Raw genomic sequence first — 21,029 nt, 5'->3', positions numbered from 1 at the left:
CATGTGGCCAGCATGACTAAGCCACTTCTGGCGAACCAGAGCAGCACATGGAAACGCCGTTTACCTTCCCGCCGGAGCGGTACCTATTGATCTACTTGCTCTTTGATGGGCTTTCGAACTGCTAGGTTGGCAGGAGCAGGGACCGAGCAACGGGAGCTCACTGTGTCGCGGGGATTTGAACCGCCGACCTTCTGATTGGCAAGTCCTAGGCTCTGTGGTTTAACCCACAGCGCCACCCGCGTCCCTATGTCTGTCATAGAATCACATAAAGATGAAAGGAATTTGGAGCTGTGGACGAGGGAGGCATGGAGACTTTGGTGGTGATTAATTTAAATGAATGTACTCGAAGATCCCTTGCGGCAGAAGCTGAATCTCTCTTTTTCCATTCGTGAAAATTTCTAGATGTTGACTGAGAAGTGAGAAAGAGTGGACTGCTGGAATACGTTGTTGTCCGGAAACACTGAGCAAGAGGAGAGCACGATGAGAGGGCGCTATTGAGATATTTTGAGAATTCTCCGGGATTATATCTGAGAGACAACAGCAATTGGAGGAATTTCAAGAATCGGACAGCCGAGAAAGGTCAAGGAGCTTTATAATTGGACATAGACTGACACACGCAGAGAGAAGGAAAATAATTAGAGCACCTCATTTGAAATCCTATGGAAAGTTAGATAAGGTATTAATACGAATGAAGGTAAAGGGACCCCTGACCATTAGGTCCAGTCACGGACGACTCTGGGGTTGCGGCGCTCATCTCGCTTTACTGGCCGAGGGAGCCGGCGTACAGCTTCCGGGTCATCTGGCCAGCAAGACTAGGCCGCTTCTGGCGAACCAGAGCAGCGCACGGAAACGCCGTTTACCTTCCTGCCAGAGAGATACCTATTTATCTACTTGCACTTTGATATGCTTTCGAACTGCTAGGTTGGCAGGAGATGGGACTGAGCAATGGGAGCTCACCCCGTCGCGGGGATTCGAACCGCCGACCTTCTGATCGGCAAGTCCTAGGCTCTGTGGTTTAACCCACAGCGCCAATTGCATCACTAATTAACACGAATAGTAATCGTTGCAGCTGTTATCATAATGATTAATATACCAACTGAAATGTAATTAGATGTTAATTAAAAATACGAACCACAGCAATATAAGAACTGGACAAAAAACATTGATCAAGGAGCACAGGAAACCACTTTGATTAAATTGTATAAATCTGGAAATAATTGGAATTATTTTGATATTAATTGGAATCTGTATAATTGGCTAAACTCTAGTAATATTGGGTCAATATTGGAAAATTAATAAAGAAAATGTTTTAAAAAGAAATTACGTGGGTGGAGCCGTGAGATTTCCATTCTTCTCCTGACCTAATTTTAAAGTCATCAAGTTTCAGAAAGAGTTAACCTTGCTTGGGGGAAAGTGGAGAAGACCACACAAAATTAATAGGGCCAAGATGTCTCGTATTATTTTGAATTAATATTCTATGAAATCATCATTAGACATTTTTATATTGATGGGGCTTTATTGAAAACTCAGTGCAAATATAAAAAATTTGTTTAAATGTCACTGGAAGCGTTTAACTGGATAACAACTGACTTGTTACACAGTATTGGGAAGGGGGGGGGGAGCTATGGCCAGAGGCGTAGAAATAAACACACCTAACTATTTATCAGCAAGTTTTAACATGGAAAGCATGAGCAGGCAAAAGAGAAGGCTGATTTCAGGCACGTATCAAACCAGCAAAGGCAAACAGACAAACACAATTCTTTCTCAGGAGAAAATGCAACAACAGATTTTTCATTTTCCCAGTAGCAGAAAAGCATACTTAACATTTTACTTCTTAAATATTATTTTTTTGCTCCTTGGGGAAGATTTGACTCTGCTTTTCTGCTTTTCAGCTCATTGGAGGGAAATGTAAGATATGCCCTTTTTAAAAAAATAAAAGCTCCACTGCCCGCCACCCCCCACAACCCACCCTGTTCAGAACCACTCACCGCTCCTCTGTAGAAATCTGGGCCCCAGTTGTCCAGCACAGTTTTGGGGCTCTCGCCACGGGTGCCCACCAAGGTGGCAAAAACAGAGTCGATGGTGCCAGCACGGAGCTGCTTCCCAGTCACCACCTGGGCTTTGTATGTGGCCATGCTGGTGGCTCAGGTAATGTGGGCTAGCTGGCGTGCACGACCCCTTGGGAGCGGGATGTTCAGGACGTCCCAGGCACCCACCACTCTGCCTCCTCTCTCAATAATGGGTCGTGCGAAGAAGCCAACCTTTTCAGCAAAAAGGAACAGCCCCACCCCTCCCTTCCTACAGCAGAGCTCCACCCCTGGTGCCCAGGTGTCAGAAGAAGATAGTGAACGTCAACCCACCCATGCCTGGAGTGGCCAAATTCTTTGGCCTGATCCAGGATCCCTGTGCAAGAGAGATAGAGAGAGAATGAATAGGTGCTTAAGGAAGACTTGAGGAAAGAGGAGGAAAAGAAAAGGACGAAGTGGGCAGAGATTAAAGAAACAAAGTGTGGTTTGATTTCATCACTTTTGGCAACGGTAAAAAGAACGATTCATCTCCTCTTTTGCAGTATAGGAAGGTTTGGGGTGGTCTTGAAGTAAACAGCTCTTTTGATAGATTTAATAAATTTTGGTGTGCATTATAATTTGCGTGTAAATGATTATTCCTTTGCTACACCTGCTGAGGAGTACAGTGGTGTCTCTGGTTAAGAACTTAATTCGTTCTGGAGGTCCGTTCTTAACCTGAAACTGTTCTTAACCTGAGCTACCACTTTAGCTAACGGGGCCTCCCGCTGCCGCTGTGCCACCGGAGCACGATTTCTGTTCTCATCCTGAAGCAAAGTTCTTAACCTGAGGTACTATTTCTGGGTTAGCGGAGTCTGTAACCTGAAGCGTCTGTAACCCGAGGTACCACTGTAATGGGACATTTTTATTCTTATGACACCCGGAACCACAGGGTCTGTTGTTGGCGAGGAGGCGAGTTTCCGTTTCAATTGTAGTTTGTTAGTCGCAGTGCTCCAGTGTAAGTTGGTTTGCTGGTTGAGGGAAGGGTGAGGGTGCGTGCAATTGCCTCAACATACTTTGTGTGGACAGGCAGAGTCCCCCAGATCCTGGGCGCCCCCCCCCCCCGTCATGTGGAATAACGACTCAAGATAATGTGCTATGGGATTAAATTGGCCACAACTTTATTATATTTCAGATGTGGGTAGACCTTGGCTCAGGCATTGGGCGTTCTCCCTCTCCAGCCAGGGACCTAGGGAACATCCGGGGGGGGGGGGGGGAATGGGCCGGCTCTGGAGAACATATGTTCAAGCAGAGATAGCTGCCCCCGTTACGCCACCGCCGCAGGGGAGAGCAATGACGACCTCTCGGCGTACGGTCAAAGCCTCCCTTCAGAAACCGCTTTAACAAGGAACCCTGGTATCGCCGCTGCAAAGAGGAAGATAGACTAAAGGATTCTGCCCAAGGCCTGCCTGAGTTGTGACATTTTGCTATGGGAAAGGCAAAACCTGCCAATGCAGGGGAATTCCTTTCCGGCCCTTTGACAGCGACCTTGACGTAGCAGCGCCTGTGAAATATACTCAGAGTCGCAAAGTGATTTCATGCTCTTTATTCAGCTCATAGTGGTGAGGAGGAATGAATGAAAGTCCCCTCACAGTATCTGCTTTATATACATTATTTACACAATGGGCTGCACATGATTGGCTAATTCCAGAATTCTACTGTAAGCCAATCAGGTTGTGGATTCACTTCTATCTGGAGCAGGATTGGGTGGTTCCTGCCAACCAATCATACTGCTGCATTGTTCTAGGACCAATCAGACTGCTGCATTCTGAATCCTATTGTTCTAGGACCAATCAGACTGCTGCATTTTGGATCCTATTGTTCTAGGACCAAACAGACTGCTGCAGTTTGGATCCTATTCAACTCAGTACATAACAGCCTGCATACCTGTGAAGAAAAGTTAACCTGCAAAACAAGAGGGTGGGTAGGGTGGGAGAAGCTCTGGAGCCAAGTGAGGATTCCCAGGTAAGATCCTCCCTCTATTGTGTGGGCAGGTAGTCCCTCCCCTACCTGGCCTGGTCTCCTTGGCAACGCTTCCCCCCAGGCGGGATTGGACAACTGACTGAGGTAGGCAGAGACCTCCAGGTATCCCACCTGGGGGAAGGCGTAGCCAAGCCTGTGTTGATGGAGCCGCTCCAGATCCAGGGGCTGTGTGCGTCCACGCAAAGGGCGCCCCCCGTTTTATGCGGGGAGCGGTCATTATTGAACAGGTAGCTTCCTCTGCTTGTGGATTTACTTATTCTCAAAAACCTTGTAAAAATGGGGGGTGGGGGGGAAAGAAAAGCAGGGCCGGATTTCGATGAAGAGAGACCCTCAGCTCCTCCACTTGTGAGGCCCCTCCCAAACCCCCACCCTCACGACTAGAAGAAAATGGAAGAGTGTTATAAACTAAATTGAGTGAAGCTCAAGGGTGACGGATGGATATTTAAAATTCTGCAATTCACAATTTCTCCTCTAAAGGACATCTGAAAACTTCATCAAAATTTGTTTGTCTAAGTTTGTCACTTTCAATGTACAGAATGCTCAGTGCGGACAACCTCTCTCGAGACATCGTGGCGCTTATTTCATTTTTAATTCTTTTGAGTCTTGAAAAACTCCTCTCTTCCGAGAGGTTAGTGACCATAAAGCTAAGCAATAGCCGCAAGATTGCTTCCACATTAGGAAAGGCCATCTGAATTCCCCCCTTGTATATCATTTGATAAAGGTCTGTAGGAGACAGAGAGTGTTTTGCTGTGAGCCTATGGCTTTCGTCTCACGTACAGGTGAAAGTGCAAAAGTTCATCAATAAGTTTCACGTCCATATCTTCTGGGTATGCTTCCGTCATCAGTTCAACACCTTGCTGAATTTCTTGCTTAGATGCTATCGGAATAGCAAGAATGGAAAAACAATTGTGCAACATTACTGTACACAGTACAGTGGTGCCTCGCAAGACGAAAAGAATCCATTCCGCGAGTCTCTTCGTCTTGCGGTTTTTCCGTCTTGCGAAGCAAGCCCATTAGCGGCTTAGCGGATTAGCGCTATTAGGGACTTAGCGGGCTTAGCGGATCAGCTTATAAGCGGCTTAGCGGCTTAGCAGATCAGCTGATAAGCGGCTTAGCGGTTTAGCGGATCAGCTGATAAGCGGCTTAGCGGATCAGCTGATAAGTGGCTTAGCGGCTTGGGAAAAGGGGGGGGGACCGCAGGAACTCGCAAGACATTTTCATCTTGCGAAGCAAGCCCATAGGGAAATTCGTCTTGCGAAGCACTTTCGTCTTGCGGGGCACCACTGTACTTCTTTTTAAATTGCCTTCAAGTGCATCTAACATAGGAATAAAGGATTTTATCCTAAACTTATCTCTCGAGGAAAGTGCATCTAAGGCGCACTTCTGTCATTTCCTTGTTTTGTAGTTAACATTTGGCAAGGTGGCTTTTCTTGTTTCTCAAGCTCATCAAAATCTTCTCTTTAAAAAAATGCAGACGTGAACTGTACAAACTTGCACAAGAACTCAATAACAGGTCTGATTTATTAAGGGCTTTGCTGACCTTGTGAAAATGACCTAGCACACAGATTGATATCTCTAAGATTCTGCAGATTGTGGCTGTGAACTAGGGCCCCACAAAAAATGTGCATGTTGGGCCCTAGAGTTTCAAACTGGGCCCCACTGGTTGGCCCTGAGTCTCATAGTTGCTGGGCCTCGGTTGCCCTGCCCTCGCATGAAATCTTGGGTTTGCAATTTTGGGAGAGGGGAGACTGCTGCTGGAGGGGGGCAGGCGGGCTGGGTAGGCCCCCTAGATCTAGAGGCCCTAGGCTTCAGCCTACTTAGCCTATACAGTGGTACCTCGGGTTAAGTACTGTATTTTTTGCTCTATAAGACTCACTTTTTCCCTCCTAAAAAGTAAGGGGAAATGTGTGTGCGTCTTATGGAGCGAATGCAGGCTGCGCAGCTATCCCAGAAGCCAGAACAGAGGGGTTCACTGCACAGCGATCCCTCTTGCTGTTCTGGTTCCTGAGATTCAGAATATTTTTTTTCTTGTTTTCCTTCTCCAAAAACTAGGTGCTTCTTGTGGTCTGGTGCGTCTTATAGAGCGAAAAGTACGGTACTTAATTCGTTCCGGAGGTCCGTTCTTAACTTGAAATTGTTCTTAACCTGAAGCACCACTTTAGCTAATGGGCCTCCTGCTGCCGCTGAAGCACGATTTCCGTTCTCATCCTGAAGCAAAGTTCTTAACCCGAGGTACTATTTCTGGGTTAGCGGAGTCTGTAACCTGAAGCGTATGTAACCTGAGGTACCACTGTGCATAAATCCGGCACTGGAGAAAAGAAGCAAAGTGGATGCAGAACAACACCGGAAAAAAAACTTTTGAGGAAAGATGTTGTTCAGCTACCGCCAGAAAACTGGAGTCCTCGTTGCACGACACCGGAAGGTGCGGTTGTGGTTTTGTTTCTTCATTGTTAGAATTAACCAGCTGTGCTTGAGAAATATTGCTTGTGCCTGTCATCGTGAAGATCCACTGCCGATCTGCCTCTCCTCATCTGTAACAGAGCTGGGTGGATTCCTGCCTGGCCCGCAGCTACCCAGAAACAGGCAGAAACTCAGCTGGTGAAGTTTTCCAAGTAGGCAAAATAGTGCAGCTAATAATATTCATTCCCCAAAGGAACCATTTAGCGCATTGGTAGGCAAACTAAGGCCCGGGGGCCGGATCCGGCCCAATCGCCTTCTAAATCCGGCCCATAGACGGTCTGGGAATCAGCGTGTTTTTACACGAGTAGAATGTGCCCTTTTATTTAAAATGCATCTCTGGGTTATTTGTGGGGCCTGCCTGGTGTTTTTACATTTGTAGAATGTGTGCTTTTATTTAAAACGCATCTCTGGATTATTTGTGGGGCATAGGAATTCGTCCATTTCCCCCCCTCCAAATACAGTCCAGCCCCCCACAAGGTCTGAGGGACAGTGGACCAGCCCCCTGCTGAAAAAGTCTGCTGACCCCTGATTTAGCGTCTGCCTGTGTGCAGTTGGGCCAGCTCAGGAACACATCCTGACTCCTTGGGAGGACTGGGGGTGAGCGAGTGCTAACTTGGTTTAAGCGCAGAACCCCAACTGCAGTGTAAGCCCCGCTTGGGCATGTCAAATAATCCAACACAGCCCTCAGAATCACTAGTCTGGCCCTTTAATTGCAGAGTTCGCACATACAGTCATTTATGGACCAGCTGCAAAGCGCCTACTGGGCATCCCCATAGGATACAGAGTATAAGGATCGCCTCTGCCATGTCGCATGGATGCATATATTGTACACATACATTCTTAGCCTCCCCCACCCCCTCAGATGCTACTGCTTCCCTGTATCCTCCCCACTCATAGCTGCAAAATAACATTGCAAAAAAACACCATATACATATATAATTAAATAAAATATCCCAATGCTGATAATAAGAATGAAGAAAAAAAGTACAATTTGTACACAGTCTATGAAAATGATAGACAAATTCTGAGGCCAGCCAATCCATGCCCAGTGGGGAAATGGTGATCGATTGCCACTGCCTGCCCCTTTAAGGAAAATATTTTTCTGCCTGGTGACAAATAACAAAAATCCCTTTGAAGAAATATAATCTTATATACATACTGCTCAATTGCATGTGCCATCTCACCACAGGACGACATGTCTTCTAATGGTTTTGCCTGCAGATAGTTTTGCTCTCCGTATTGAGCAAACTTTTGAAATTCAGACAAAGAATTGAAATTCAGAATTGATCCAACAACCCCTTTGAAACCAATTATTTGAATCCGAAGATGTTTTCGAAGTATCACCTGGGATATCTGAGGAAAAATTGCTGCGGTGAGTAAATATATAGCCAAAAACCCTTCTGAAAGCCAATTTCCAACGCTTTTCTGAAACGTAACTCGTAACACACAGGCTGTTTCAAGGGACATCCCATTAAGAAAACTCTTCTGGGGTGCAGAATACTATTCGCAATAGGTTTGTATATCAGAGCAAATGTTTGCAGCCCCATCCCATCCTCAAACTTGCCCCAATTCCTTCCTCATCTCCTTGACTGCTTGGCCAGGCTGCAGAATGTCCAGCTGGAGGCTTAATGTTGAATACTAAATGACATCCCATATTCTCACCCGGGAGATTCGGGGCTGCAGTCGAGATACTCAACACCTTCCTCACTTCACCACTCTAAACAACCCAGTCCCAAAGTATCTGTTTGCTGTTCTGTTTTACTGGTTCTAAAGAAACATTGGGGCTCAAGGGGTTGTAATACGCGGCCACCCCCTTAAGAAGAAAAGCCAATTTCTGAAAGTCCTGCAAGTATTCCCATCAGGAAATGCTGTCATCTAGTGGTTAGCTATATGAGCTGAATTCCCAAAGGATGGTTCGCTTGCTTAAACATGGGGCCATGAAGAATCTCCAGGCACACCCTGTCTGATAAGGCTCCTCAACCTCCTCCCTCCCACTTTCATCTCCACATGGAACCTGCCCCTGTTCTCCGAAAAGAGAAGGGGCAGTGAATCTACACCGTGCCAAGGCCACTCTGCTGCCTGCTGGGTCACTGCCGCATCTACAGACACAAGTGCTTAGGGTGGGGCAGGAACGAAGCCTGTTCCCTCTAGCCCCAAACATGGCTCCATTTAACCAGATCACCAGGACTGTCCTCTATGGAATCATTCTGCATTGGCCACAAGAAACCATGACAGAGTCCCCCCCATCGACCGTGATCTTCTCCGAAGAAAGCCGCTCCCAAAACAGGCCTCCTTCCGCGTCCATCCTTCCATTATAGTCTGCGGCAATGGAGACGAGGGAGAAGAATCCACAGCCGTTCTCGGATTTGGGCGAAAGTCCCGCCGCACGCTGGCCACTTTTCGTTTTCCTTTTTGGTTGGAGAGTGAATCCTAGGTTGGCCAAAGGTCCGTTGTGCACCAGAGCCAGCAAGAGTGGCAGAGGAAGAGAGAAGAGTGAAGAAAGGGTGAGTCCAAGATGGCCGCGGGCGAAGGAGGCTGCGAGGCCCTCGAGCACCAACTGCGGATTCATCCCCCTTCCAAAGGTCGCTCCTGGCTACCTGCCTCGCAGGCTGCATGAAAGGCCTCATCAGAGTTGGTTAGAAAGCGGCGGCAGGTGCAGGCCACAGGTCTCTGTTGCTGTTTGAGCTGCATAAACAGGAAAAACAAAGTTAGTTAAGACCACAGAAGCATCTAGTCTAATCCCTTGCAGTGCAGGAATATGCAGCTGTCCTTTACGGGGATCAAACCCACAACCTGGGCATTGTCAGCAACACGCTCTAACCAACCAAGCTACCGTATTTCTCGCTCTATAAGGCGCATTTTTCCCTCTTAAAAAGTAAGGGGAAATGTGTGTGCGTCTTATGGAGCGAATGCAGGCTGCGCAGCTATCCCAGAAGCCAGAACAGAAAGACGGGTTGCTGCTGTCACTGCGCAACGATCCCTCTTGCTGTTCTGACTTCGCTTTGCTGGAGAGGCGCTGCGTAGAGAGGGAGAGATTTTTTTCTTCTTGTTCTCCTCTAAAACTAGGTGCTTCTTATGGTCGGGTGTGTCTTACAGAGCGAAAAATATGGTATCAAGCTGATCAAAAGTGTGAAATGCCCCGGAGCAATCCACTCCACTATGGGATGCTCTAGGCCATATCTCTATGGCCAGAGAGAGAAATAAGTAGGCCGTAGGAAGTCCTACGTTACACTATCCTGTGCTGCAGCATATGGAATCACAGGATCATAGGACTGCGATCCCAGGGCCATCTAGCCCAAGCCCCAGCAGTGCAGGAATCAGCTAAAGAATCCCTGGTAGAAGGTTGTCCAATCTCTGTTTAAAAACCTCCAACGAAAGACAGCCCACCACCTTGAAGGGATTAGAAGGGAAGAGAGAAGACACAAGAATCCGAGACCATATAACACCCGTCTTGAAAGACCTACACTGGCTCCCAGTATGTTTCTGAGCACAGTTCAAAGTGTTGGTGCTGACCTTTAAAGCCCTAAACGGCCTCAAAGGCCCAGTATACCTGAAGGAGCGTCTCCACCCCCATTGTTCTGCCTGGACACTGAGGTCCAGCTCCAAGGGCCTTCTGGCAGTTCCCTCCCTGCGAGATGTGAGGTTACAGGGAACCAGGCAGAGGGCCTTCTTGGTAGTGGCACCCGCTCTGTGGAACGCCCTCCCATCAGATGTCAAAGAGATAAACAACTACCAAACTTTTAGAAGACACCTGAAGGCAGCCCTGTTTTGGGAAGCTTTTAATGTTTAATAGGTTCTTGTATTTTAGTGTTCTGTTGGAAGCCACCCAGAGTGGCTGGGGAAACCCAGCCAGATGGGCGGGGTATAAATAATAAATTATTATTATTATTATCCTTTCTCTACACCCCTGAAGTAACAGGAGGAGCCAGGGAAGATCACATTTTGCAAGGATGGGAGAGGAGCTCAAAGTCTCTTGGAGGCAGAGGCTGGGCGTGCAAGTCCAAGGGCACATGTTTCATTCCCCCATCTATCCCAGCCTCACCTCCATCACAAGTGGGCTCATGTTAATATGGCTGCTCTCTGGCTACGCATTCCCTCCGCGTGCTTTCTCTAGCTTCTTCCTTCGGTCTTCTGGGATCTCGTGCATGCTTATCCCGTGGTTGCTGGCCCTGGAAGCAGAGGAGAAACAGGGGGTTCGTGTGGAGAAGGGGGCCGTGTCCCCCAAGAGCCCAGAGCCCACCCTATTCTGTTCCAAAGCTGGATGTTCTCTTCCTTGTCCTCTGAACTCACCCTGGCTGTAGGTCAGGGGGCGTGGGGATGGGTTTGTTAAAGCCTGCGCGGCCTGTGAGCCAAAATGTCTCTTCAGTGCCTTTTCCCTGCGGAGAAAAAGAAAGAGGCTGATGTGGGTGTGAGGACATGTTTCGAGTGAAGCACCAAGAGGAGCAGCCCCCCAAAAATCCTTGCAACAGGTGACACCAGAAGTGTTTTGCCAACACAGCAGTTGCCAAGGCAGGTGCCACCTCCCCTTGGGCAAGGGGGCAGTGGGATTACCTGGGGGGGGGGGCTAAGAGGCAAGGGGGCAGCAGTGTGCTAAGAACTTACTTCTAAACCACCTCTTAATGGTTCATGCCCAGGTGAGGAAATAACACCTTCAAGAGAAACGCAGCCAAGAGAGATATACAAGCTTAGCGTCCCAGTTTATTAAGAGATAAGCGACAGCATTTCCAAACCAGGAGTTCAGAAGACCACCAGTGAGGAGAACTGTGTCCGAGGCACATTTTAACACAGCTTGCATAGGGTTTTCAGAAACATACTGGTTTTAGCTCATATAATGCATACGTGAAAGGTCAGGGAGCGAAAGCTGTCTTGCTTCTCTTTGTTATCCTCTTTCACCCATTACCTTGGGTGCCCCGGTCTCTTGATGCCTTAGACCGTTCATTTCACACACTTACTGTCTGTCTTCTTGACAGCAGACATTCAAAAAGTCCTTAACATACCGTTCCTATAGCTTCCCCCCTGGGAAGACTCAAGGCAAGAACAGCCTGTCACATAAACATTCTGTTGCTACACTATGCAAGCAGCACTCAGATATACAGGGTGGGTCAGGGCTGAGAAGTCCAGATAGCACAAAAATCATTAGAGCATTGATACACAGGTTCCATTACAGAGGGTAAATGCAGGGGTTACCAAAGCACATACATTTTATTCAGTGCTAAATTCTATACATTCTATTAAGTGCTAGATGGGCTAACTAATTTCATAAAGCAGGGGAGCCACTGCAGGTGTAAAGGACTATCCTCTTGAAAAGCTGATTGTCACTGGAACAAGTTAATCCATTTTGCCAAATTAAATACACTACTTAGTTGTAAATCAGTTTTGAATAAATGTGAAATCGATGGTTACGGTTTTGAATTCCATTGTGCTCTTATCTTCCTTAGTGGGCCGTGCAAACTGCTATGCTGAACAATGCTTTTCACAGGGTAGGGTAGGTGGCACTGGGGATGGGTTTATGCAACGGGGTGGGGGAGGCAGTGGCCCCAAACATTTTGGGAACTGCTGATCTAGCAGTTCCAAAGCACGCACAGGTGTGCTGCCCACACTGGGGCTGCTTTGTTTGCTTCCCTGCCAGAGAAAGCATCACCCATGGACGCACATGCAAACGAAGGGGGCGACTCTTTTGCTTGCCAGAGGGCTCCCCCCTTCCCCATCCTAGGGATTTGGGTCTGTTCTGCATCCTCTGGGTGGAGCTTTGACCGGAGACAGGAGGGAGAATTGGAGGGTCCTTGCAGTCGGAAGACGCCCCTCCCTTGCCCCCGGTACCTTGAGCTCCGTCTTGCCTCGGAGGTCCAGCTTGTAACCCTCCTTGAGGTCATGTAGGATCTGAACGGTGCGGATGTTGACGTGTATTCGATAAGCTGCGGAGACAACAGGTGGGGGGTGAGATGTGGATGCCTCTGAGAGACATAACAGCATACGAAGGGTCTTCTGGATCAGGCCCATCTCCTCCAGCCTCCTGTTCTCACAGTGGCCAACCAGGTGCCCGTGGGAAATCCACAAGCAGGATTTGAGCACATGAGTCCTGCTCCCTCCTGTGGCTTCCAGCAACTGGTTTCCAGAAGCACCGCTGCCTCCATAGCCCTCGCCTCCTCCATGAATTTGTCTATCCCACTTTTCATTTTGGACTCACAGCTGTCCATGGAGGGACAGGTCAATTCTGTATCCAGGGCAGTTGTTTGCCAGCTCCATCTGGTACGCAGGATGAGACCCTACCTGCCCGCAGACTGTCTCGCCAGAGTGGTGCATGCTCTGGTTATCTCCCGCTTGGACTACTGCAGTGCGCTCTATGTGGGGCTACCTTTGAAGGTGACCCAGAAACTGCAACTAATCCAGAATGCGGCAGCTAGACTGGGGACTGGGAGTGGCCGCCGAGACCACATAACACCGGTCTTGAAAAACCTACATTGGCTCCCAGTACGTTTCCGAGCACAATTCCAAGTGTTGGTGTTGACCTTGAAAGCACTAAACGGCCTCGGCCCAGTATATCTGAAGGAGCGTCTCCACCCCCATTGTTCTGCCCGGACGCTGAGGTCCAGCGCCGAGGGCCTTCTGGCGGTTCCCTCCCTGCGAGAAGCCGAGGTCACAGGGAACCAGGCAGAGGGCCTTCTCGGTGGTGGCGTCCGCCCTGTGGAACGCTCTCCCATCAGATGTCAAAGAGATAAACAACTACCTGACATTCAGAAGACATCTGAAGGCAGCCCTGTTCAGGGAAGTTTTTAATGTATGACATATTAGTGTATTTTTGGTCTTTGTGGAAGCCGCCCAGAGTGGCTGGGGAAACCCAGCCAGATGGGCGGGGTACAAATAATAAATTTATTATTATTATTATTAAGTCATCTGGGTTGGTGGCCATCACTGCCACCTGTGGGAGCAAGTTCCATGGTTTAACTTCACGCTGTGTGAAGGAGGACTCTCTTTCATCCATCCGGAATCTTCCAACACTTCATTGGCTATCTAGTGTTATGAGAAAGGGAGAAAACCCTTTCCCCCCTTTTCCCTCCAGACCAATGGCTGGGATCCCAAAACCAGGGGAAGGGGCACATCGCAGAAGGAGGCCGCATGCTTAGTGTACGAAAGGTCCCAGGTTTAATCTCCAGCATCTCCTTGTGAGGCTGAAAAAGGTGCCGGCCTGAATCCCTGGAGAGCCATTAATGCCACCATGGATCAAAGCTTCATACACAGCAGAGGCCCTGCCACTGAGCTATGGCCCTTCCTCAAATTTCCATTTGTTCCCTAATCTATCGCCATAAAGTTTGATGGCTTTTTAAATTATTGCCTTTTATTCCTATGTTTGTTGGAAGCCACCCGGAGTGGCTGGGACAACCCAGTCAGATGGGAAGGGTGTAAGAAATATAATATTATTATTAGGTAAAGGGGTAAAGGGACCCCTGACCATTAGGTCCAGTCGTGGCCGACTCTGGGGTTGTGGCGCTCATCTCGCTTTATTGGCCGAGGGAGCCGGCGTACAGCTTCTGGGTCATGTGGCCAGCATGACTAAGCCACTTCTGGCGAACCAGAGCAGCGCACAGAAACGCTCTTTACCTTCCCGCCAGAGCGGTACCTATTTATCTACTTGCACTTTGACATGCTTTCAAACTGCTAGGTTGGCAGGAGCAGGGACCGAGCAACCCCGTGGCGGGGATTCAAACCGCTGACCTTCTGATCAGCAAGTCCTAGGCTCTGTGGTTTAACCCACAGAGCCACCCGCGTCCCTACAATATTATTATTAGTGGCATCCAAATTGGGCAGACTCCACCCCCAGCAGAAACCCGCTCCCCTGCAGCCCCCCCAGTCTAGGCCATGTGCTACTCACGCAGTCCTGTGGACTCCATCCGTGAGGCGGTGTTGACTGTGTCTCCAAAAAGACAGTACCGTGGCATCGTCAGCCCCACCACACCAGCCACGCAAGGCCCTGCCGTGGGAAACAGATCAGCCTTGAGCTCAGAGGTTTCTTCAACCTTAACAGCTCTCCCCATCACCTCTCCCCTCCTGCCCAGTTGAGCTCTCTTCAGAAGAGCCAAGTAAGGGTGGATAGGGCCACAAAGTACAGGTGGGTCCCTGTGGCTGGAGGCCATTGCAGCAGCCCTGCCTTTGTGACAGCCTACCTGAGTGCAGGCCGATGCGGATCCGTACTGGCACTTCTGGCATGTGACGCATCTTGAAGGTGCCGACAGCGCTGAGGATATCCAGCGACATGTTGGCGATCTCACCTGCGTGCCGGTTGCCGTTGCGCTTGGGCAGCCCGGAAGCAACCATGTAGGCGTCGCCAATGGTCTCCACCTGTTGGGAGAAGCCAGGTGCAGATGGAGCCCGTTCTCAGGGGAAGAGGCCATGGATTCAGGGGACTCTGAGAACCAGGCTTTGCCATTCTCCCCTCCTCAATAGAGATCCTGGTGCCAGCACCTCTCCAGCCTGAAGAGGTCATGTTGCCTTCCCACACTGGGTTCCAGCTCAGAGGCCGCAGCGGAACCCAGAACTCCACCGCGCTGCTGGAGGCAGTAGCTTCAGAAGCAGTCTGGGCTCCTTTAAGAGGAGAGGCTCCACCCACCTAGCTGCCCAGAGGAAGATGCAGTCCTAGTTAAGGCTCAGTCGGGATTCCCTGGCATGAATGTCCGCAAGCCTGCCTTGTCTGACAGCCAGCGTGTGTGTCACCTGGAGCTCTCCAGGGTGCTAACCACCTTGCTACTTTGCCTTTAAGGATGTTGACCTCTGTTTTATCAGACCTGCATCTATCATCTGAGTTGACTGACCTTTGATTGACCTGACTTCACCTCCTGGATCCTAATTTTTTACTAGCAATATGTGACCTGTTTATCTCTGGACATATCTATATCTAGCACATTCTCCACTCAGGCTAAGATCCTGTTCCCATGCCCAGGACAGAACCCTAGTAGGGGTTGAGTCCATGATGAAAGAGGTTCCCCCAGTTGCCAGAGGGCCAGGGAGACCTAGGAAATGGACCCTGAAGAACATCTCCCTCCTGATTATCACTAGGAAGCCGTTCAGGAGCCCTAGAATCATCCTCCCCTCCAACTAACTCAAGGCCCAGCCACTTCCCAGCCAATATGAGTTTCGCTTGGCAACACTAAGCACCCGTGTCGTCCTATCTTCTTTTCTTTCACATCCCTTGGATCCTCCAAGCCCCAGCCTTTTTCTGCCTCCTGCCCACAGTAAAGGTGGCTGACAGAGCCGACAGGTCTGTACCTTATAGACATCATGGGAGCCGATGATGGCATCGAAGAGGGTGTAAAGGTCATTCAGAAGGTCAACCACCTCAATGGGCTCACTCATGGCTGAGATGGTGGTGAAGCCCACAATGTCACTGAAGTACAAGGTCACCTCTTCAAAATACTCTGGTTCCACTGGAGCGCCAGTCTTCAGGGCCTCCGCTACTGACCTGAAGGGGTGACAAGCAGAAATGTCAGCCAGTCTCTCCTTTGGAGAATCAGAAAGCACTTAAGGGTGCCTGTAATTGCAATTAACAATATTTTTAAAAAACAGCTTCCCCCAATTTCTCTCCAAATTCTAACCCAATCTTAGCAATTCTCACTGCTGACAGAACATATTAATCCCAGCAAAGCAAGGAAGGGGCAGCAAGAAAAACCCTTGCTTCATGGCTCAGAAGGGAGCTCAGAAAGGGGGAGCAATAAAAAAAGATGGGAAACTTTGAGAAAAGCTGAGCGTTTTTTGTTTTACACATTAAAAGAAAAACCGGTTGGAGAAAATAAATGAGGACCAAAAAAAACCCACCCCTTAAACTAAAGGAGGAGATGAAATAATAGCTAGGGACTAAGAGAAGAGATTGAAGGAGAGAGACTCCAAACAGGTTGTTGCACTGAGCTGAGACAGGAAACGGACTGAGCCTCAACAGGAAGAGAGCAGAAATGTCTTCTGTAGAAGTTTCGGGCATTTCCTGTACCCGACCTGCAAGGCAGGCAACGCAACCCACTTGGAGACCTCTTACATGCACAGGTGAACAGGCAATTCCCTCATTTCTAGGAATGTCAGGCCATCAGGACACGCTCTGGTTGCCCCACTTAAGCTCCGCACATAATTTCCACAGACTCACGGGGGCAACATCTGCGTTAACAACTTGTCTGTCTTTTGCTTCTCAACCTCCAGCTCTTCCGTTCGCTCCCGGATCAAGTCCTCCAAGTTGCTGGAGTACTGCTCCAACATCCGTAGCATGGAGTCGATGATGTTTGTCTTCCGACCTTTGTTGATGCTCTTGAACTGCAGGAGAGGGACGGAAGGGGCATTAGGAAGCGATCTCCCTACCCTCTGGGATCCTGGCAAATAGCTACTCGGGAGGCCCACTCACCTGGTCAAAAATCTGGTTGATGTTTGGCCTTTTCTCAGGCTGCTCGCTCCAGCACTGCTTCATCAGCTGAATGCACTCCATTGGGGCTTGGTCTACCGAAACAGAGGGCCGGCAGAGTGGGGGCGGCTTTTCTACTTTCTTGATGATCTCTGTCGGACAAGGAAAACAATTCGCTTCTGTCCTGGGCAGGCCAACTCCTCTCCACTCTGCAATCACTGCATAAACTACATGCTTCACACAGCACTCTGTGTTTCAACAACCAAACCCTACAACAGGGCCTGTCCTCTGCATGTAATCAAGACCAGCCACCCTGCGCCCTTCCTTAACTCCCGCCATGTTTCTGCTCCTCTTGACTCGGGGCCAGCGCGTTAACTCACCTACCCACCACAGCAACCCTGCTCAACTCTCCAAACCAAACCAATGTGATAGCCATCCTCAAATATCTTAAGAGCTGCCCCATGGAATATGGAGCAAGTTTGCTTTCTCCTGCCCTGGAGGGTAGGACTCAAACCAATGGCTTCAAGTTACAAGAAAGGAGATTACGACTAAACATTAGGAAGAACTTTCTGACAGTAAGAGCGGTTCAACAGTGGAATGGACTCTTCTTCCTTGGAGGTTTTTAAGCAGAGGTTGGATGGCATCTGTCATGGATGCTTTAGTTTCGATTCCTGCATTGCAGGGAGTTTAGCTAGATGACCCTTGGGGTCTATGGTTCTAACTTTTCCATATTGGTCATTCCAGCATGACCAACTCCAGAGTGACTCTCCAATCCACACCAGGCAAAGTTTGCCATGGAAAGCTATGTGGTAATGCCATGTTAAATGCCATAGTTAAAGCTATGATTTTCCCAGTAGTGACGTATGGAAGTGAGAGCTGGACCATAAAGAAGGCTGATCGCCGAAGAATGGATGCTTTTGAATTCTGGTGCTGGAGGAGACTCTTGAGAGTCCCATGGACTGCAAGAAGATCAAACCTCTCCATTCTTAAGGAAATCAGCCCCGAGTGCTCACTGGAAGGACAGATCCTGAAGCTGAGGCTCTAATACTTTGGCCACCTCATGAGAAGAGAAGACTCTCTGGAAAAGACCCTGATGTTGGGAAAGATGGAGGGTGCAAGGAGAAGGGGACGGCAGAGGCTGAGATGGTGGGACAGTGTTCTCGAAGCTACCAGCATGAGTTTGACCCAACTGCGGGAGGCAGTGGAAGACAGGAGTGCCTGGTGTGCTCTGGTCCAGGGGGTCACAAAGAGTCAGACATGACTAAACGACTAAACAACAACAATGGCATGTTACATGGGATGGGCCCGTTGTTCAGGAGCAGAGCCTCTGCTTGGCATGTAGAAGGCCCCAGGCTCAAAAATACTCATACAGACAAGGAAAGGTTGGGGATGGGAGCTAGTCTGTCACCACCAATCCCTGCCCTTTATATACCTTCAGGGGTCATGTCCAGCATGCAATAGGGGGCAGCACGGCATATGACTTCCTGCATAATTATGGAGATACTGAAGACATCTCCCCGGAAAGAGCCTTTCCGCTCCTGGGATGGGTCTCGCAGTAGCTCAGGCGCCGTCCATAACCGGTCTAGAAGGGGGCACGGGAAACAAAAATCAAGCACTTTGAGGCATCCCCTCCTCCATTATGCCTTCTCTGCCTCTCATTCCCTGCATCTGCAGGCATTCTCTATAGCAGTGTTTCCCAAACGTTTTTGGGCAACGGCACACCTGTTTACCGGAAAAAAATCTCGCGGCACACCACCATTAAAGCCCCGCCCCGTGACGTCAGCGCGCAGCGTCACGCCGGGAGGGACGCACAAAAGTGAAAGTTTTTTCCCTTCCCCTTGCCGGGGTGGGAGGAGGCAGCAGAGCGAGGGACTGAGGGACGGCGGCAGCTGAGGCGGCGGCGGCTGTTGTGGTGGTGGCGGCGATAGCGGGCGGAGGAGGAGCCGTCGCCGGGAGTTGCTGCTGCTGCTGTTGCTGCTGCTGCCCGGACATGCCGGCCTCCTCCTCCTCCGCTGTCTCGCGCTCCTCCCTTTTGCGCGCGCTGCCCCGCCGCTCGGCACCAGCACCGCGGAGCCGCCCCCGGCTCGACGCGGATCCTCGCCGCCGCCTCTCGCCGCCCGACTCGCCCGCCTCCCTCCCACGGCACACCAGCCGGTGTCTCACGGCACACTAGTGTGCCGCGGAACACCGGTTGGGAAACACTGCTCTATAGCTCCATCGGTCTGCCCCCTTTATTATGGGTTCCCTCTCCAAATCTAACAAGGGGAGCAAAACCTGCAGCCTCCTCCAAGGCCAGCGATGGATACTTCCTCGCTCCTCTCTTGTTCAGCCACTGGCTGCTTGAAACACAGCGGCTGTGTGTACTTGAGTTCTGCAGCCCCTTGCTAAAAACCTGCTTCTAAAGTCCCTGTTAAAATTGCTGTGAATAAAGAGTGCAACTTGAAATGTTTGGGCACTGTTTCTCTGCAGACACCTGAGATTCAGCCTCCTTTCATAACGTAGAAAATGCAGAGGTGGCTGCAATCTTTGCTGCTATCTATATTTCTGGTTGACAGGCTGGCAAAATCCCAGAGGGCTGTTTGCCTCTGATCTCTAATCTATATTGAACGATTCCATGGAAAAACTGTGCCAGCCAGTAGAGCAATATATGTCACTGCTTTTAAAAAGCATTTCATAGCAGGGAGCAGCAACGACACCTTCCCTGCTTAGCAAAGCTCTCTGCAACATACCCCAGATTTTGTATTTGCCCGTCTCCCTTCCCCTTCCCAGGTCCCAACTTCCCCTGCTAACCCTCTGGGCTCGGTGTCTCTCGTGGGATCTTCTGGGCCTCCAACAGCTCGTTGTAGCCATGGTCAGTGACCTTGAGGACAAACCGGCCATCCACCACACAGTTCCGAGACTTCAGCCGCCCATGTGGGAAGTCATGATGGTGGAGGTATTTCATCCCCTGGAGAGCAGAGGGAAGAAAGGGGTGAAGAGTCTGCTCACAGCTCTGCTCTATTGCTTGGATCTCCTCCCAAGAACAGCAGCACCCATTTCTCTCCTTCCTCCCTCCTACTGCCAGGACATCTTTGAAGCCAGCCTTTGCCAACCTGCTGCCCTCCAGATGTTTTGGACTGAAATCCCTACAGCTCGTCCACATTTCTGCTTGCCATGCCTAAAAAACATGGGTCCAGTATACCTGAAGGAGCGTCTCCACCCCCATCATTCTGCCTGGACACTGAGGTCCAGCACCGAGGGCCTTCTGGCAGTTCCTTCACTGCAAGAAGCCAAGTTACAGGGAACCAGGCAGAGGGCCTTCTTGGTGGTGGCACCCGCCCTGTGGAACGCCCTCCCACCAGATGTCAAAGAGAACAACAACTACCAGACTTTTAGAAGACATCTGAAGGTAGCCCTGTTTAGGGAAGTTTTTAATGTTTAATAGACTATTGTATTTTAATATTCTGTTGAAAGCCGCCCAGAGTGGCTGGGGAAACCCAGCCAGATGGGTGGGGTACAAATAATTTATTATTATTATTATTATTATTATTATTATTATTATTATTATTATTATCCAAGCAATTTCCCGCTTGCCGCATGCTTTCTAGGCACAGGTCTGTAGATTTGCCTTTTTCCTGCTATCACCTAGAAAACCTGTGCTATCCCCACGGAAAACCCTATTGCCATTTGTTCCAATTCAGCGATAAATGGTATGTTTCCCCGGGGAAAAGTGGTAGGAAAAAGGGAAATGTAGATAAGCTGCTAGGCTTTCTGGGGCTTTCTGGGAGCTGTAAAACAACTGGAGTGCACCTGGTTGTGAACACTGGTCTAAGCCAATCCAGATGTTTTTGACAAAGAGACCAGGAGGTTTGGGCAACAGTGTCCAGCCTGATGGACTGCGTAAGCTGGAAAACCTACAAAAATATTCTTATTACACTGCCCGCCCACCCACCTGTGGTGGATTCTCCAATATGATTCTGCCAACAAGTTTCCCTTGTGTTTATACCACCTTGTTCTATAGAATACCTCTGACTTCTCTGTTAGGCAAGCAAGACCCCTGGATACTGCAAAATCCAGATGGATTGGGGAAGAGACACAGGTCAGCAGTAGAGTATCTGTTTGGCCTGTATAAGGTCCCAGGTTCAGTTACTGGATGGGAATGTCACTGC

General features: G+C 49.4%; 2 protein-coding genes across 6 annotated transcripts in view; both read right to left on the bottom strand.

Annotated features, from left to right (window-relative positions):
• The window catches only part of LOC310692097 (hydroperoxide isomerase ALOXE3-like), a 35,550-nt gene extending 33,120 nt beyond the window's left edge, over positions 1 to 2,430 (bottom strand). Inside the window, exon 1 of the mRNA XM_083472627.1 lies at positions 1,989 to 2,430. Coding sequence (XP_083328753.1) covers positions 1,989 to 2,135 — 147 coding nt within the window. The 5' untranslated portion in view covers positions 2,136 to 2,430. The remainder of the gene's footprint in view (positions 1 to 1,988) is intronic.
• A 4,766-nt stretch (positions 2,431 to 7,196) lies between these two features.
• Positions 7,197 to 21,029, bottom strand: part of GUCY2D (guanylate cyclase 2D, retinal) — a 48,827-nt gene continuing 34,994 nt past the window's right edge. For all 5 annotated transcript variants that reach the window (XM_083472504.1, XM_083472508.1, XM_083472507.1 and 2 more), the window contains 11 exons: positions 19,672 to 19,828; positions 18,314 to 18,463; positions 16,885 to 17,033; positions 16,633 to 16,796; positions 15,768 to 15,960; positions 14,669 to 14,843; positions 14,377 to 14,475; positions 12,327 to 12,421; positions 10,797 to 10,882; positions 10,549 to 10,675; positions 7,197 to 9,191 (listed from right to left, as the gene is read on the bottom strand). In XM_083472504.1, the coding sequence (XP_083328630.1) occupies positions 10,591 to 10,675; positions 10,797 to 10,882; positions 12,327 to 12,421; positions 14,377 to 14,475; positions 14,669 to 14,843; positions 15,768 to 15,960; positions 16,633 to 16,796; positions 16,885 to 17,033; positions 18,314 to 18,463; positions 19,672 to 19,828 (1,353 nt within the window). In that variant the 3' untranslated portion in view covers positions 7,197 to 9,191; positions 10,549 to 10,590. The remainder of the gene's footprint in view (positions 9,192 to 10,548; positions 10,676 to 10,796; positions 10,883 to 12,326; positions 12,422 to 14,376; positions 14,476 to 14,668; positions 14,844 to 15,767; positions 15,961 to 16,632; positions 16,797 to 16,884; positions 17,034 to 18,313; positions 18,464 to 19,671; positions 19,829 to 21,029) is intronic.

This window comes from Podarcis liolepis (genome assembly GCF_965112155.1).
Source record: "Podarcis liolepis genome assembly, chromosome: 13".
Classification (NCBI taxonomy): domain Eukaryota; kingdom Metazoa; phylum Chordata; class Lepidosauria; order Squamata; family Lacertidae; genus Podarcis; species Podarcis liolepis.
This window is presented reverse-complemented; position numbering and strand designations above follow the sequence as displayed.